Source organism: Elephantulus edwardii, unplaced genomic scaffold, assembly GCF_000299155.1.
Source record: "Elephantulus edwardii isolate Elephantulus edwardi_28Jun2011 unplaced genomic scaffold, EleEdw1.0 scaffold00267, whole genome shotgun sequence".
Classification (NCBI taxonomy): Eukaryota; Metazoa; Chordata; class Mammalia; order Macroscelidea; family Macroscelididae; genus Elephantulus; species Elephantulus edwardii.
Genome location: NW_006400017.1, coordinates 3,124,668 through 3,138,839, shown reverse-complemented (window position 1 = coordinate 3,138,839; position 14,172 = coordinate 3,124,668). Strand labels below are relative to the sequence as shown.

Genomic DNA, 14,172 nt, shown 5'->3' with positions numbered 1-14,172 from the left:
TGGATGTCAGTTATCGTCTCTTTGGGATATATTCCCAGTAGTGGAATTGCTGGGTCAAATGGTATCTCTATTTGCAACTTTTTGAGAAAGCACCACATGGCCTTCCACAGTGGTTGTACCATTTTACACTCCCACCACCAGTGAATAAGGGTTCCAGTTTCTCCACAATGTCGCCAGCATTTGTTGCTTGCTGTTCTGTTAAATTTTGTTATCCTTACTGGGGTGAGATGATATCTCATCTCTCTTAGAGCTAGGGATTTTGAATATTTCTTCATGTGCTTGTTGGCCATCTGAATGTCTTCTTCGGTGAAGTGTCTGTTCATATTCTGTGCCCATTTTCCAATTGGATTATGTATCTTTATCTTGTTGTGGTGCTCAAGTATTTTATAAATTCTAGATATAAGTCTTTTATCTGACATGTCACTATCAAATACTTTTTCCCAGTCTGTGGTTTCCCTTTTTACCCTGTTGGAGAAGTTTTTGGATGTGCATAGGGATTTGATTTTTAGAAGGTCCCATTCATCTATTTTATCTTCTCCTGGTTATAGACAATTAAATATTTTTTTAAAAATAACAAAAACTAAAAAAAAAGTGCTTTTGTGTATTATTAATAAAAAATAACAAAAACTTGTGTTTTATTGACTATGCAATGGCACTTGACCATGTGGATCAAAACAAATTGTGGATAATACTGTGAAGAAAATAAGATTTCCAGAACACTTAATTGTGCTTATGAACACAGACCAGCAGGTAATCATTTAGATAGAATCAAGGGATATTACATGATTTAAAACCAGGAAAGGTGGACCCTGGGGTGGATCCTTTCATCATACTTATTCAATCAGTCTGAGCAAATAATCTGAGAAGCCAGACCATTTGACAAACACAATATTTCATTAAATATTTTACACAGATGACACACAAACTTGCTTGCTGAAATGAAGAGCACTTGAAGCACTTCCTGATGAAACCTTCAGTTTGGATCACATCTCAATATAAAGAAAACAAAAATCTTTACAACTAGACCAACAAACAAAAGTATGATAAATGGAGAAAAGACCGAAGTTGTTCATGGATTTCATTCTACTTGTATCCATAACCTTATTATAGAAGCACTAGTTAAGAACTCATAGGGCCCACTGCATTAAGTAAATCTGTTGCACAGACCTCGTTTTTACTGTTAAAAAGCAAAGACTTTGAGAACTAAGGTATGCTTAACCCAAATTACTGTCTTTACAGTCACCTCACATGCATGCCAAAGCTGGACAAAGACTGAGGAAGACCAAGAAAGAACTGAAGAACAAAGATACCATCAACTATCAGAAGGACAAACAAAACTGTCTTGGAAGAAATATGGCCAGAATGCTATGCTCTGTGGAAGGAAAGGAAAGAAGGAAGGATGGCAAGATTTTCTCAGGTATTTTGGAGATATTATCAGGAGAGACCAGTCCTTGGAGAAGGACACCATGTTTGATAAAGAAGAGAGTCAGTAAAACTGAAGATCCACAGCAGGATGGACTTCCGTGGCTGCAACAATGTGCTCAAACCAAACAGCTGTGAACAGGGGGCAGGACCACAAAGTGTTTTGGTCCATTGTACACCGGGTCAGCATGCATCGGAACCGACTCAATGGCACATAACATCAGTTACAACACTGAACTCTATACACCTGAGTGCCCTTCCCCTCCCTTGCTACTACCATTATACCTCTCTGAGCTCACAGAACCTTGTTGTTATGTGCCATCGAGTAGTTTGTGACTCCTAGCAACCCTATGTACAAGAGTCCTAAACACCGTTCTATCCTGTGCCAATCTCGCTGTCTCAAACACATTCATTCCCACCACTCCACTCACAGAATCGATCCATCTCATCGAGGGTCTTTCTCTCCTGCGCCGTCCCTCCACTGTCCCAAGCATGATGTCCCTCTCCAAGGACCAGTCCCTCCTTGCTAGATGCCCAAAGTATGTCAAACGAAACTTCAGAATCCTTGACTCCAGGGAATATTCTGGCTTCACCTTCTCCTGGACAAACCTGTTTGTTCTCCTAGCAGTCCATGGTATATTCAAAACTCTTCTCCAGCACCACAACTCAAAGGCATCAATTCTCTTTCTATCACCCCTATTCACTGTCCAACTCTCCAAAGCACAACACATAATTGCAAAGACTATAGCCTGAATCAGGTGCACCTTAAGTCTCCAGCCTGAGTCGTTGCTCTTCAGTACTCTTGAGAGGTCCCTCACAGCTGACTTTCCCAATGCAATTCGTCTCCTAATTTCCTGGCTGCTGTTACCAAGAGTGATGACTGTGGAGCCAAGCAAACCAAAACTGTTAACTATCTCAATCTCTTCACCATCCATAGTGATGCTGCCAATTGGCCCAGTGGTGAGAATCTTTGTTTTCTTGATATTGAGCTTCAATCCATATTGAAGACTGCAGTCCTTGATCTTCTGCAGCAAGCGCTTCAGGTCCTCCTCAGTCTCAGCAAGCAGGGTTGTGTCATCTGCACAACGCAGGTTGTTGATGATTCTTCCACCAATCCTGAAGCCACATTCCTCCTCGTACAGCCCAGCATCTCAGATGATCAGTTCTGCATACAGATTAAAAAGGTATGGAGACAAAACATATCCCTGACGCACACCTTTCTTGATTTGGAACCATCCAGTGTCTCCCTGCTCTGTTCTGATGACTGCCTCTTGGTCCAAGTATAGGTTTCGCATTAGCACGATCAAATGTTCTGGGATTCCCATTCTTCTCAGAGTCAGCCATAGCTTGTTGTGACCCACACAGTCAAAAGCCTTTGTATAGTCAATGAAGCACAGACAGACATTCTTCTGGTATTCTTTGCTTTCTGCCAAGATCATCTTACATTAGCTATAATATCCCTAGTACCACGACCTCTTCTAGATCCTGCCTGCACATCTGGCAGTTCTCTGTTGACATATTGTTCCAAACGTTTTTGGATAATTTTCAGCAGAATCTTCCTTGCATGTGATATCAATGATATTGTTCGATAATTTCCACACTCTGTTGGGTCACCTTTCTTTGGAATGGGAACAAATATCGATTAGAGGGTCAATATTCCTGCATTTATCCCAGTCCATTAGGCCCCACTTACTGCTCATCATTCCTGACTTAGCCAATAATCAAGGAGTAAGAATTTGATTATGCTGCACTATTGCTGAATTTACCAGGCAAAGACCCAAACCCAGATTAGGGTAGGTCTCTGTACATCCTTCCTGGTCTTACAGAGCTAAGGTGGCAGCTAGGCACTGATACAGTAAAATCACACATGGATGGAGACTAATATGCAAGTCTGTGGCAGGGATACAACGCACCTGGTCACCAGCACTGCCACAGGTGGTCCTTTTTCTTGGTGCCGCTTGTCCTCACCCTCTCCTAGAAGCTACCTGAGGCCTGTGTCTCCCATTCTCAGCAGAGCTCCTATGCCTATTTCATAGAAGAAGTTAAGTCCTGAGTTGATGAATCACCTATGGAGCTCTGGTAGTGCAATGGGTTAAGCACTGGTCTTCTAACCAGCTGTTCTGAAGGAAAAAGAGGAAGCAGCCTGTCCCTTTCAAGATTTACAGCTTTCAGAGGCTTCAATGGAGAAGGAGGGGCAATCTTCTCCTGTGCCAGTCGGATCCTACTTGATGGTACACAACGGCAACAACAACAGAAGGACAGCCTCGGTTCTATTCTGACCTGGGATCACTCAAAGGCAGTGTGGAATCTCTTCCTAGGAGCTTTCCACACCAACACCTACTGCTATTTCCTTTCCCTGGCCACCTTTCCTCCCATTAAAAGCCAGCTCTGCGTGGAGCCTGTCACCAAGCATCCCAGGTACACCCCCGCCCCCCAATCTTTGCTCTTGACAGCACGCTTTCCATCTCCAGCCTCTTTCTCTGCTGCCCTCTTCCTTCTCCTCAGCCTCCCTCTTTCATTCTTAAAACAGAAGCCTACTTGCTCCCACTGCCTTCATTGTTTGCCCTCCTACTTATTCCTCAGCCCCATGACAAGTCAGCCCCTATCCCCAGTGCTTGAAATAGCTGAGTGCACGCATCTCTATCTTACTGGATCTAATTGGGGCATCCGCTCACCCTCTCCTCCTTAAAACTCTCTATTCGAAAGACCACCAGCACTCTCGGGTATCCTGGGACGTTGAGGCTACCAAGTCCCTCCCCACAACACTGCCACTTAATCTATGCACCTGAAAGGGCTACTAACCACCACTTCTGACTGTTTTCTAGCCTCCAGTCAACCTCTAACGCATGCTCACGCCTTCGCGAAAAAGGAATGCCCTCTTAAGGTCCCTAAGTTCCCCAAAACTCAGTACGTCCATATACAATAGCCCTTACACAGGTATGGATAAGTCCTTGCCTACACACGTCGGCCACTCCCAGTATTTTGTGAACATCTCCCAGGCACAGTTAGCCGATTCTCTGAGATCCTTTCCAGGACCTGGCACAGAAATGACAACCAGGTTTGTTGCAGAAACCAATGAGTTTATAAGGTACTCTCGCGGAGCCAAGAACTCAGAGAGCAAGGGCGGCCACTCACCGATGAGGACCGCGCTGTCCAGGTTTCGGAGCTGAGCCAATAATTGTCCCCGTGCCTGGAAGATGGGCAGATTCCGCCGCTGCAGCTCCACGGCTTCACGATAGGGGCTGGCAGAGGCCTGGGCCAGGGCCGGCTGCTGCCTCCGGCCGCCTCCGCCGCCGCCCGCAGTGAGCAGCATCACCACGCGCCTTCCCGGAGGGCAGGACCCGGAGCGGCTCGGAGGCCCGGAGCCCGGCCGGAATCTTTTGGCCGGGGGGAAGCCAGCCTCCTCGGGCATGTCGGGAGGGCACTGCGGCGGAGGCGCGTGGGCCGGCAGCAGGCGCCTCTCACGGGTCTGGCAGAAAGCGCGCGCAGCCCTTTAGCTGCCACGTGCTGACGAATCCCGGCGACCACCGATGATCTCACCGCCACCCTTTAGAAGCCGCACTACAACTCCCAGCATGCACTGGGGCCAGGAAAAGCTTTCACTTCCTCAGACCAGCGAGAGCGTAGAAGAGCTACAGGTAAAACCACTGGAGCGGCAACAGCGAAAACACAGGAATATAGTTCCGTGGAACCCGGTGCCTTAGATAAAGGCTTCTTCTCTTGATCTAAAGTCTATTATTGTTTTCTCCTTACTGAAATAACAGTTACTCTTCAAGAGTAGTACTTAATCCTGTAAAACTGATAAAGGGGCATAAACATTTTGCATCCTTTAATCCTCTTAACATTTATGTCATAAATTACATAGTTGTTTGTTGTTGTTGTTCTGTACCATTGAATTGGAACTGACCCACAGCTGAATCTCTCGCAGGTTTTCAGCCTTGAAGTCGCCTGGGAGGAGACTACCGATCCTTTTTCAAAGGAGCAGCTGGCGGATCAAACTGAAAGACCCCAAACTAGGGCTTATCCCAGATTGGGCGTGACCGTGAGCAACTCACACCAGATCCACTCACTGCAATCACAAGAGGCTTTATTGACGAAGCTTTGGTACGACTTGTATCTCACGCAGGAGACAGGGAAGTCGACCCCGAGCCAAAAAAGCAAGGGAATTTATACAAGGTCTAGGGGTTCTTTGGCGTGGAACTTACTCATTGGATCTTTGGAAAAGGAGAAGTTCAATTTTAGGTCAGTTACCTGCTGCTGACGTTAGTTAAGATATGGTTTTTGCCAGTAATTGCTTGTTCAGTTTGTGGTCAGCTAGTTCCTGGAACATAAACATTCACACAAGATCAAAGGTATAGGTCCTTACAATACTTGGGTGTGGGGACATTGTTTAAAAAATTTTCCTTTCATTCTCCACTTCTTTTAGTACAAGGTTCTAATCATAGAACCAAGAATCTCTGGAGGCAGTATCATTGTAGTCAGGTTCTCTCATATTTTGATATTGTTGTCTTAGAACTATTAATTGAACAGTACTGATGCGATCTTTAATAAAGGTAACAAGCTTATTTATAATACAAGGCCTAACTAGTAACAATATAAACAAGAGTATTAAAGGACCTGTAAGGGTAGATACAAGAGTAGTTAACCATGGGGACTTATAAAATAAGCTCTCGAACTATGTTTGCTGAGATTCTCAGTCTCGTTTTCTTTTGTCTAACCTTTCCCTTAGCTTTTGCATGGAGTCTTCTATTACTCCTGAATGGTCAATATAAAAGCAACATTCTTCTTTTAGCGTGGCATAGAGACCCCTGTCTTTGAGGAATAATAAGTCTAGTCCTTTTCTATTCTGTAAGGTTACCTCAGATAAGGAGGTCAGGGATTCTTTTAGTCGAGTAATTGATGATTCTAAAGCCCGAAGATCCTCATCTATGGCTGTTTTTAACTTATGGTATTGTTGTTGCCTATAGACAAGTGCTGAAGTCCCTGTACTTATTCCTGCAGCTATTCTTTCTACTCCTAATAGGACTGCTAGGGTCATAGTAATAGGTTCTCTGCGAAAACGGCGCTCAGGTGCATGATCAAATTCATTAACAAATTCATCATCAGGGTGATAGTATACCCGGGGCATCAGATACATTAATACACAGTAATCAGAGTTAGAATTAAAAACAGCTAAAGAGACACACGGGGTTAATCCAGTATTGCAGGCTTACTAATATCCGGTATTGGGAACTAAATATCCTTTGGAGAGGGGCACTTGGGTAGTGGTGTTACATAATGAGCGGACATTGCCAGGAGGGTTCCCGATACAGGTTCCAGTTCCTGAAACTTCAGTTAGAGTTAACTTTGTCTCAGTGTCTCAAGTGCAGTTATTATGTTCAGTGGAGTTTTTATATGTTCCTGCCACTGCGATACCTTCATAGTAAGGTGGGTTGGTGGCTAAACACAACTAACAAGAATCAGTGATTTGGGGGTTGGTATTATTTAGGGCACTAAAAGCTCCTTTAATTAGATTGAGGAGACGGTCTCTTGTAGAGGTGGGTTGTTTTTTAAACTCCTTTGGTGGTGTGGGTGAAGTTAAGATGGGTTGGCTCTGGGGTGGGACAGGAGGCGATTTCTCAGCTGGGGAGAGCCCCGCCAGCACAGGGTTAGGTCCTATTACTGTACTCTGTAGAGGACGATCAAACAGCTTTATCATAAATGATAGCCCATTATCATAGTGTTCTTGGTAAAGTCTGATTCCCCACTAATATCCTGACTGCCATTGACGGGCTTTTTTGCCAGGATCTGTGAAAGAGATTTTTAGGGGGTGACACTAATTACTACATGTAGCTCTTGCTTGTTTAATGGAATTGGGATTTCTCAGGTTAACTCGAGAGTAGTTAGCTGTTACAGTTATGAAATCCCAAGAGGAGGAAGGTTTCTAGTAAGTATTCCCAGTTGTTTCACACTTCCAGCTTCAGCAATAGAAATCACTCTGTCGCCCGCACATATGAGTTAGCCCTCGTGTATTCAGGTCGTGCCCTGGACAGATGTAGAAAGTGAACCATCTTAGGTTCCCTCTCTGTCTCTGATTTCTACAACCTGCTCATCCTCCGAGGAGGGCAGAGGCTAGAAGGCCTTGAGGTCATGGGGAGTGGGCCATGAGGGAGCAGTGGGTTTAAGGGTTGTTTCTATGTCCTAGTCTGTAGGGGCTCCATGGGCTAACTTACAGAGGTCAGGGTACAGATCTGGCTACCAGGTCTAAGGGGTAACGATTGCAGAGATAGACTATACAATGTTCTCTGCTTGAGATTGGACTACCCAGGTGAGGTTGTGAGGGGTGTGCAGATTGTGGTTACTTGCGGCTGTCTCGACGAAGGCGCAAACGAAAAGGATTATCAGTCTTTTCCAGAGTCCACTGGTCATCTTCACTGGTCAGAGCTGGATTGACATGAGAAGCATGGACCTAAGCTGCTACTCCGTCTACTTTAACAGCTATAGGAGTAGTCAGCAGCACTTGATATGGTCCTTTCCAGCAAGGCTCGAGATTGCTGGTCTGGTGCCGGTGGATTAAGACTTTATCTCCAACCTGAAAATTGTGCAGGAGGGGAGGCAATTTATCATTATAAATCTCTTGAAGCATTGGCCAGGTCGCCTTTTGGCATGTTTCTAGAGCTTTCAAACGAGTCATTAATGATGCAGAATTAGTAAAACTGGCATTATTGTACTTCACATTTACACTAGTAAGAGGGGATGGTCCCCTATACAGGATTTCATAGGGGGTAAGTGAAAGGATCCCTGGGGTGTTCTGAGCATGGAACAGTGCAAAGGGAAGGAGAGCAATCTAATCTTTTATGCCGGTCTCAATAGCTATTTTAGTTAAGGTCTCTTTTAGAGTTCTATGTATTTTTTTTTTTTTACCTGACCTGAGCTCTGGGGTCTTTAAGCACAATGCAATTTTTAATTCACCCCCAATTGTTTGGCCAGTCCCTGACTCACCTGGGCAACAAAGGCTGGGCCATTGTCTGACTTAATTACCTTGGGTATCTCAAACCGTGGGAAAATTTCTTCCAGGATCTTCTTGGCTACCAGGTTTGCAGTCTCCTGCTTGGTGGGGAAAGCTTTGACCCATCCTGAAAAGGTATCTACAAACACTAGCAGATACTTATAAACGGTGACTTTTACTTCAGTAAAATCCACCTACCTCCCAGTATGCTCTAGGTCTGTCTCTTCTCAGCCTCTTACCAGCTGTCTCAGCAGCGGTCTTGGCATTTGTTAAGGCACAGGCTTTGCAGTTTTCTACAATTTCTTGAATGATTTTATTTAATTTTAATATTCGGAACTCAGAGGTCTTGATGAGGGCTTTTCATTTCTTTGCTCCTAAGTGGGTCAGATAGTGTATTTGTTTTACATACTCTCTACCTTCTTTCTGAGGGAGAACTTTTTTGTTCTCTTGGTCTATTATAGCTTCTTCTGAGTTCTTATTGGTCAATCCTAAGCGAGACAGTTCTTGTTCGTCTTCTTCAGAATACTGAAAACTAATATCGGACATTGGGGGCCACCAGAGTTCACAGATGTTAGTAGCTAATGTCGGGACTCTCTCTGCTGCTGACTTGGAGGCTTTGTCTGCCATCCGGTTCCCTTTAGCTACGACATCTTGATTTCACTGGTGCCCTGGACAGTGCATGATGGCTACTTTTTTTGGCAGGTGTATAGCATCTAACAGTTCTAGGATTTTTTTGTTTTTGACTTCTTTTCCTGCTGAGGTAAGAAGGCCTCACTGCTGGTAAATGGCCCCATGGATATGGGCTGTGGCAAAAGCATACTGACTATCTGTACAGATATTTATAGCCTTTCCTGCTGCTAGTTTCAATGCCTGAGTGAGGGCTATTAACTCAGCTTTTTGTGTGGAGCTTCCTTCAGATAAGCCATCGGACTAAATAACTTTCTTCCCATCTACCACTGCTGCCCCGGCGACCTGCTTACCATTCTTGACGAAGCTGCGGCCGTCAGTGAACCAGGTTGGACACCTGGGCCAAGGCTGATCTCTTAGGTCCTTCCGGGTGCTGGTTTCTTCTGCTAGAATTTCACCGCAGCGATGGCAGGGTTCTGGGTTCCCCTCCTCAGGCAGCAGGGTGGCCAGGTTTAGGATGACTGGGGCTCCAAAGGTCACCCTGTCTGTGAGGAGTAGGCTCTGATAGTGGGTCAGGCAGGCATTAGTCATCTATCGGTCAGGTGGTTGTTGAATGATGCTCTCTAATGCATGAGGGGCTATGACAGTGACATGCTGCCCCCTGGTTAATTTGTCTGCATCTTTTATCAGGACTGCAACAGCTGCAATGGCCTTCAGGCAGACTGGCCAACCACTGGCCACTGGATCTAGTTTCTTGGACAAATAGGCCACTGGCCGTTTCCAAGGTCCTAAAGCTTGCGACAACACACCTTTAGCCACCCTGCCTCTTTCATCTATGTATAAGGTAAATGGCTTGGTCAGGTCTGGCAAGGCGAGGGCAGGAGCTGAAAGCAAGGCTTTCTTAATGTCATCAAAGGCCGTCTGATGTTCAGGATTCCAGGTAAATTGTTTTCTGGTTAGAGGATACAGGGGGGCTGCCAAGGAGGCAAACCCGAGTATCCACAGGTGACAAAACCCGGCTGTCCCTAGGAATTCCCTTACCTGCTTTGGTGAAGAGGGAGTCGGGATGTGAATTACAGACTTTTTCCAGGCCTCTGTTAGCTACCCTTGGTCATCTCTCAGTACATACCCTAAGTAAGTTACTTCAGTTTTGCACAGCTGGGCCTTTTTGGCTGAGGCACGATAGCCTAAAGTCCCCAGCTCCATTAGAAGCTTCTTTGTACCTTCAATGCATTCCTCTTCGGTTAGGGTGGCTAGGAACAGATCATCTACATACCGTAACAAAGTCACCTGAGGGTTGCTGGTCCGGAACTCACTGAGATCTCGGTGCAGGGCCTCATCAAAAAGGGTCGGCGAATGCTTGAACCCTTGAGCCAGTCGACTCCAGGTTAATTGTCCAGTTATCCTGGCTTCAGGGTCTCTCCATTCAAAGGCAAAGATAACTTGGCTAGCGGGATGCAACTTCAGACAGAAAAAAACATCTTTCAAGTCTAAGACAGAATACCATTTTCTTTCGGGTGGTAGCATGCTGAGGAGGGCGTAAGGGTTAGGAACTGTGGGGTGTATATCCTGCACTCTCCGATTCACTTCTCTTAGATCCTGCACTGGCCAGTAGTCATTTGTCCCTGGCTTTTTCACAGGGAGGAGAGGAGTGTTCCAGGGGGATTGGCATGGCACTAGAACCTCTTGTTTTATTAACCTGAGAATGTGTGGTCTGATTCCCTCCTTGGCTTCTTTGCTTATAGGATATTGTCTAACTCTAATGGGGGAGGCATCCACTTTTAATTTTACTACTATTGGTGGAACATTTTTAGCCATACCTAACCCCCCTGTTTCTGCCCAGGCTTCTGGGAATTCTTTTAACCAATCTACAAGGTCCGAATCTTTAGCCTCTGTCTCTAGTTCATGGAACTTATATTCTTCTTCTAGTTGAACTACTAGGGCTAGAGTGCTGGGCTTGTTGCTTTCCCAGGTAACTTCAGGCCCCCTTGGAGTGAACTGAATTTGGGCTTTCAGTTTAGTTAGGAGATCTCTTCCTAAGAGTGGGGCTGGGCACTCCAGTATAACAAGAAAAGAGTGAGTCACTTGATTTTTTCCTAGCTCTATAGTCCGTTCCGTGGTCTATGGGCAGAATTTTTGTCCAGTAGTCCCTAGCACCACTGACTTCTTTGTGCTAATCTTCCCCAGGGGCTGCTTCAGAACTGATGTTGTGCACCCGTGTCTACCAGGAAGTCAACAGGGGTTCCCCTCACAGATATAGTTACTTTAGACTTGGGGAGGCGATCAGAGCCCCGTCTTCTCTAGTCTTCATCTAGGGTGAGAATTTTTGATGGCTTATTCTTTTTCTTGGGACACTCTTTAGCCCAGTGTCCTTTGTCTTTGCAATATGCACACTGGTCTTTGTCCAACTGCAGTTTCTTTTCATATTGCTTCGATCCCTTAGTGCCCAGGTGCCCTGTCTGTCTAGACCCTGCTCTCTTTCTTTTTCACTCACCACTGTGGCCAAGATTTTTGTCAAATTCCTCTCTTGACGGCGATCTCGCTCGTCTTCACGTTCTTCTCTTTCTTTTTTTCTCTCTCTGCCTTCTCTTCCTCTGTCTCCCTCTTGTGGTACACTTTCTCAGCTTCTTTCACTACATCTTTCAATGTAAAATCTTGTAACCCCTCTATGCACTGTAATTTTTTTCCTGATGTCTGGAGCAGACTGCCCAATGAAGGCTATAACTACTGCTGCTTTCTGTCCCTCTGACACAGGGTCAAAGGGAGTGTATTTCCTATAGGCATCCATTAGTCTTTCTAGGAACACGGAGGGGGGTTTGGTAGGTCCTTGAAGGACTTCTCTTACCTTGGCCAAATTAGTGGGGCATCGTGCAGCCCCTCTGAGACCCGCTACGAGAGCCCGGTGGTAAGCAGATAGCTGCTCCCTACCTTCAGCAGTGTTATAATCCCAGTTGGGGTGAACGAGAGGAAATCCCGCATTTAGGGCTGCAGGAGTCTGGACTGGTTGTCCTGCAGCATCTCGGACATTTTTCCTGGCTTCCGTCTGAATTCTTTCTCGCTCCTCAGTAGTGAAGAGGACCTGGAGAAGTTGCTGGCAATCGTCCCAGGTAGGTTGGTGAGAGAACATGAGGGACTTAATTAGTCCAATAAGCCCTGTGGGGTTATCTGAAAAGGAAGGATGGTTAGTCTTCTAATTATAGAGGTCAGCAGAGGAAAATGGCCAGTACTGGAGGGGTTGGAGTTGTCCTGGCTCTGGGGGCCCTCCGTACACTTGTAAGGGGAGAGCCACAGTGGAATCTGGGCTCTCTAGACCCCTCCGACTGCAAGTCCCTCGTGCTGGTCCCTGGGGGGGCACTTGCAGGGATGGGGGGACCGGGATCAACGTGGTCCTGATATGGGGGAGGATTGTGGTGCATCTCAGGCTACTCAGGTGGATTATCAATCTCAGGATAAATTTTGGGTGGTGCTGATGGTGCAGCTTCTGGGGCCAGAGGAACTCTGGACTCAGAAGTTCAGGTTTTTAGGGCTAATGCACGCGGAGGGGTGGTATGTTTCTTCAAAACCCAAGGTTTTACCCACGGTGGTGGATTCTGCACTAAATCTTGCCACACGATGATGTATGGCTGTTGGTCAGGATGCACGTTTGGTCCTTCCTGGAAAACAAGATCTTTAACTGCCAAAATGATTGTTAGGTCAAATGCTCCCTCTGGTGGCCAACCAACTCCCAGAGTGGGCCACTCAGAGTTACAGAAGGTTTGCCAAGGTCTTTTTCTAACGTTAACAGAGAGATTATTAGCCATGGTTCTTACTTCAGAAAAATGTCCTAAAGTCAGAGATAAGGGTGTCGTCATTGTCTGTCCCATATTAGTTGCCCACAGAACACAGCAGACACTCACAAGAAATACAAGACACACAAGAAGCTCTCTTCATGACAACCAATTGAAAGCTGCTTCAGACGGGAGAGCCCTCCGGGCCCCTCCTCTCCAGCGGGACATTCTAAGTCCCTCAGATGGAACAGAGACTATTAAAGCCTCTGGATCCGTATTCCACTCAAAGGGACGTCTCCCTAGGGCTGTGACTCGTGGTTCTCAAGCACATCTGCTCACCACAGTCGTCCGGCCCTGGCGGGGGCACGACAACCACAAACTGAAAGTAAGCTGAAAATAAAACAGACTTACGAACACACAGGTTTGGCGGCGCCGCACAGACAAAGGAATTTTAGAGGATCCTCTTACCTCCAAGTGGCTGACTGGCGGGTTGTGGGGGTGGTCGCTCGGTCCCGGACGAGCCCCCAAATGAAAGACCCCAAACTAGGGCTTATCCCAGATCGGGCGTGACCCCGAGCAACTCACACCAGATCCACTCGCTGCAATCACAAGAGGCTTTATTGACGAAGCTTCGGAATGACTTGTATCTCATGCAGGAGACAGGGAAGTCGACCCCGAGCCAAAAAAGCAAGGGAATTTATACAAGGTCTAGGGGTTCTTTGGTGTGGAATTCGCTCATTGGCTCTTTGGAAAAGGAGAGGTTCAATTTTAGGTCAGTTACCTGCTGCTGACATTAGTTAAGATATAGTTTTTGCCAGTAATTGCTTGTTCAGTTTGTGGTCAGCTAGTTCCTGGAACATAAACATTCACACAAGATCAAAGGTATAGGTTCTTACAATACTTGGGTGTGGGGACATTGTTTAAAAAATTTTCCTTTCAGAACCATGCGCCTTTGTGTTGGCAGCACACCAGGAAACCATCCTGATTGGCCGATGAAGAAACTGAGGATTTTTAACAGTACATTTGGATGTTACAAAGCTTAATGTGTTGTGCCCACGAAATGCCCCTCAAAGAAATCCAGAAACACGTCTGGAATTTCAAGAGCGTTTATTGTTTAATCTTTCCACACGTGGAGGCTTTTCCGCCTTCCTCAGAAAGGTGGTGAAGGGAAAAATGCCGCGGGCTGCTCCAGTCGGGAGGGGCTTATAAGCCTGAGTCAGTCTAGGGTCTCAAAGAGGGAACACGAAGGTGGGTAGAAGTTCGGTGAAGGGATGATGAAAGAACACAAGACAAACAGTCAAGTGATCTTGATGATTTTAATTCTGAGTCATTCTAATTCCCCTTCTTCTTTCTTTCCTTCTTTTCCTT

General features: G+C 45.9%; 1 protein-coding gene and 1 pseudogene across 2 annotated transcripts in view; both read right to left on the bottom strand.

Moving 5' to 3' along the window:
- Nucleotides 1–4,849, bottom strand: part of DHX33 (DEAH (Asp-Glu-Ala-His) box polypeptide 33) — a 25,416-nt gene extending 20,567 nt beyond the window's left edge. The window contains exon 1 of one of the 2 annotated variants that reach the window (XM_006899784.1): nucleotides 4,558–4,849. In XM_006899784.1, coding sequence (XP_006899846.1) covers nucleotides 4,558–4,834 — 277 coding nt within the window. In that variant the 5' untranslated portion in view covers nucleotides 4,835–4,849. The remainder of the gene's footprint in view (nucleotides 1–4,557) is intronic. The other variant, XM_006899783.1, reaches the window with a different exon arrangement.
- A 2,910-nt stretch (nucleotides 4,850–7,759) lies between these two features.
- On the bottom strand, nucleotides 7,760–12,164 carry LOC102867261 (annotated as a pseudogene).
- Between the last annotated feature and the right edge of the window lie 2,008 nt (nucleotides 12,165–14,172).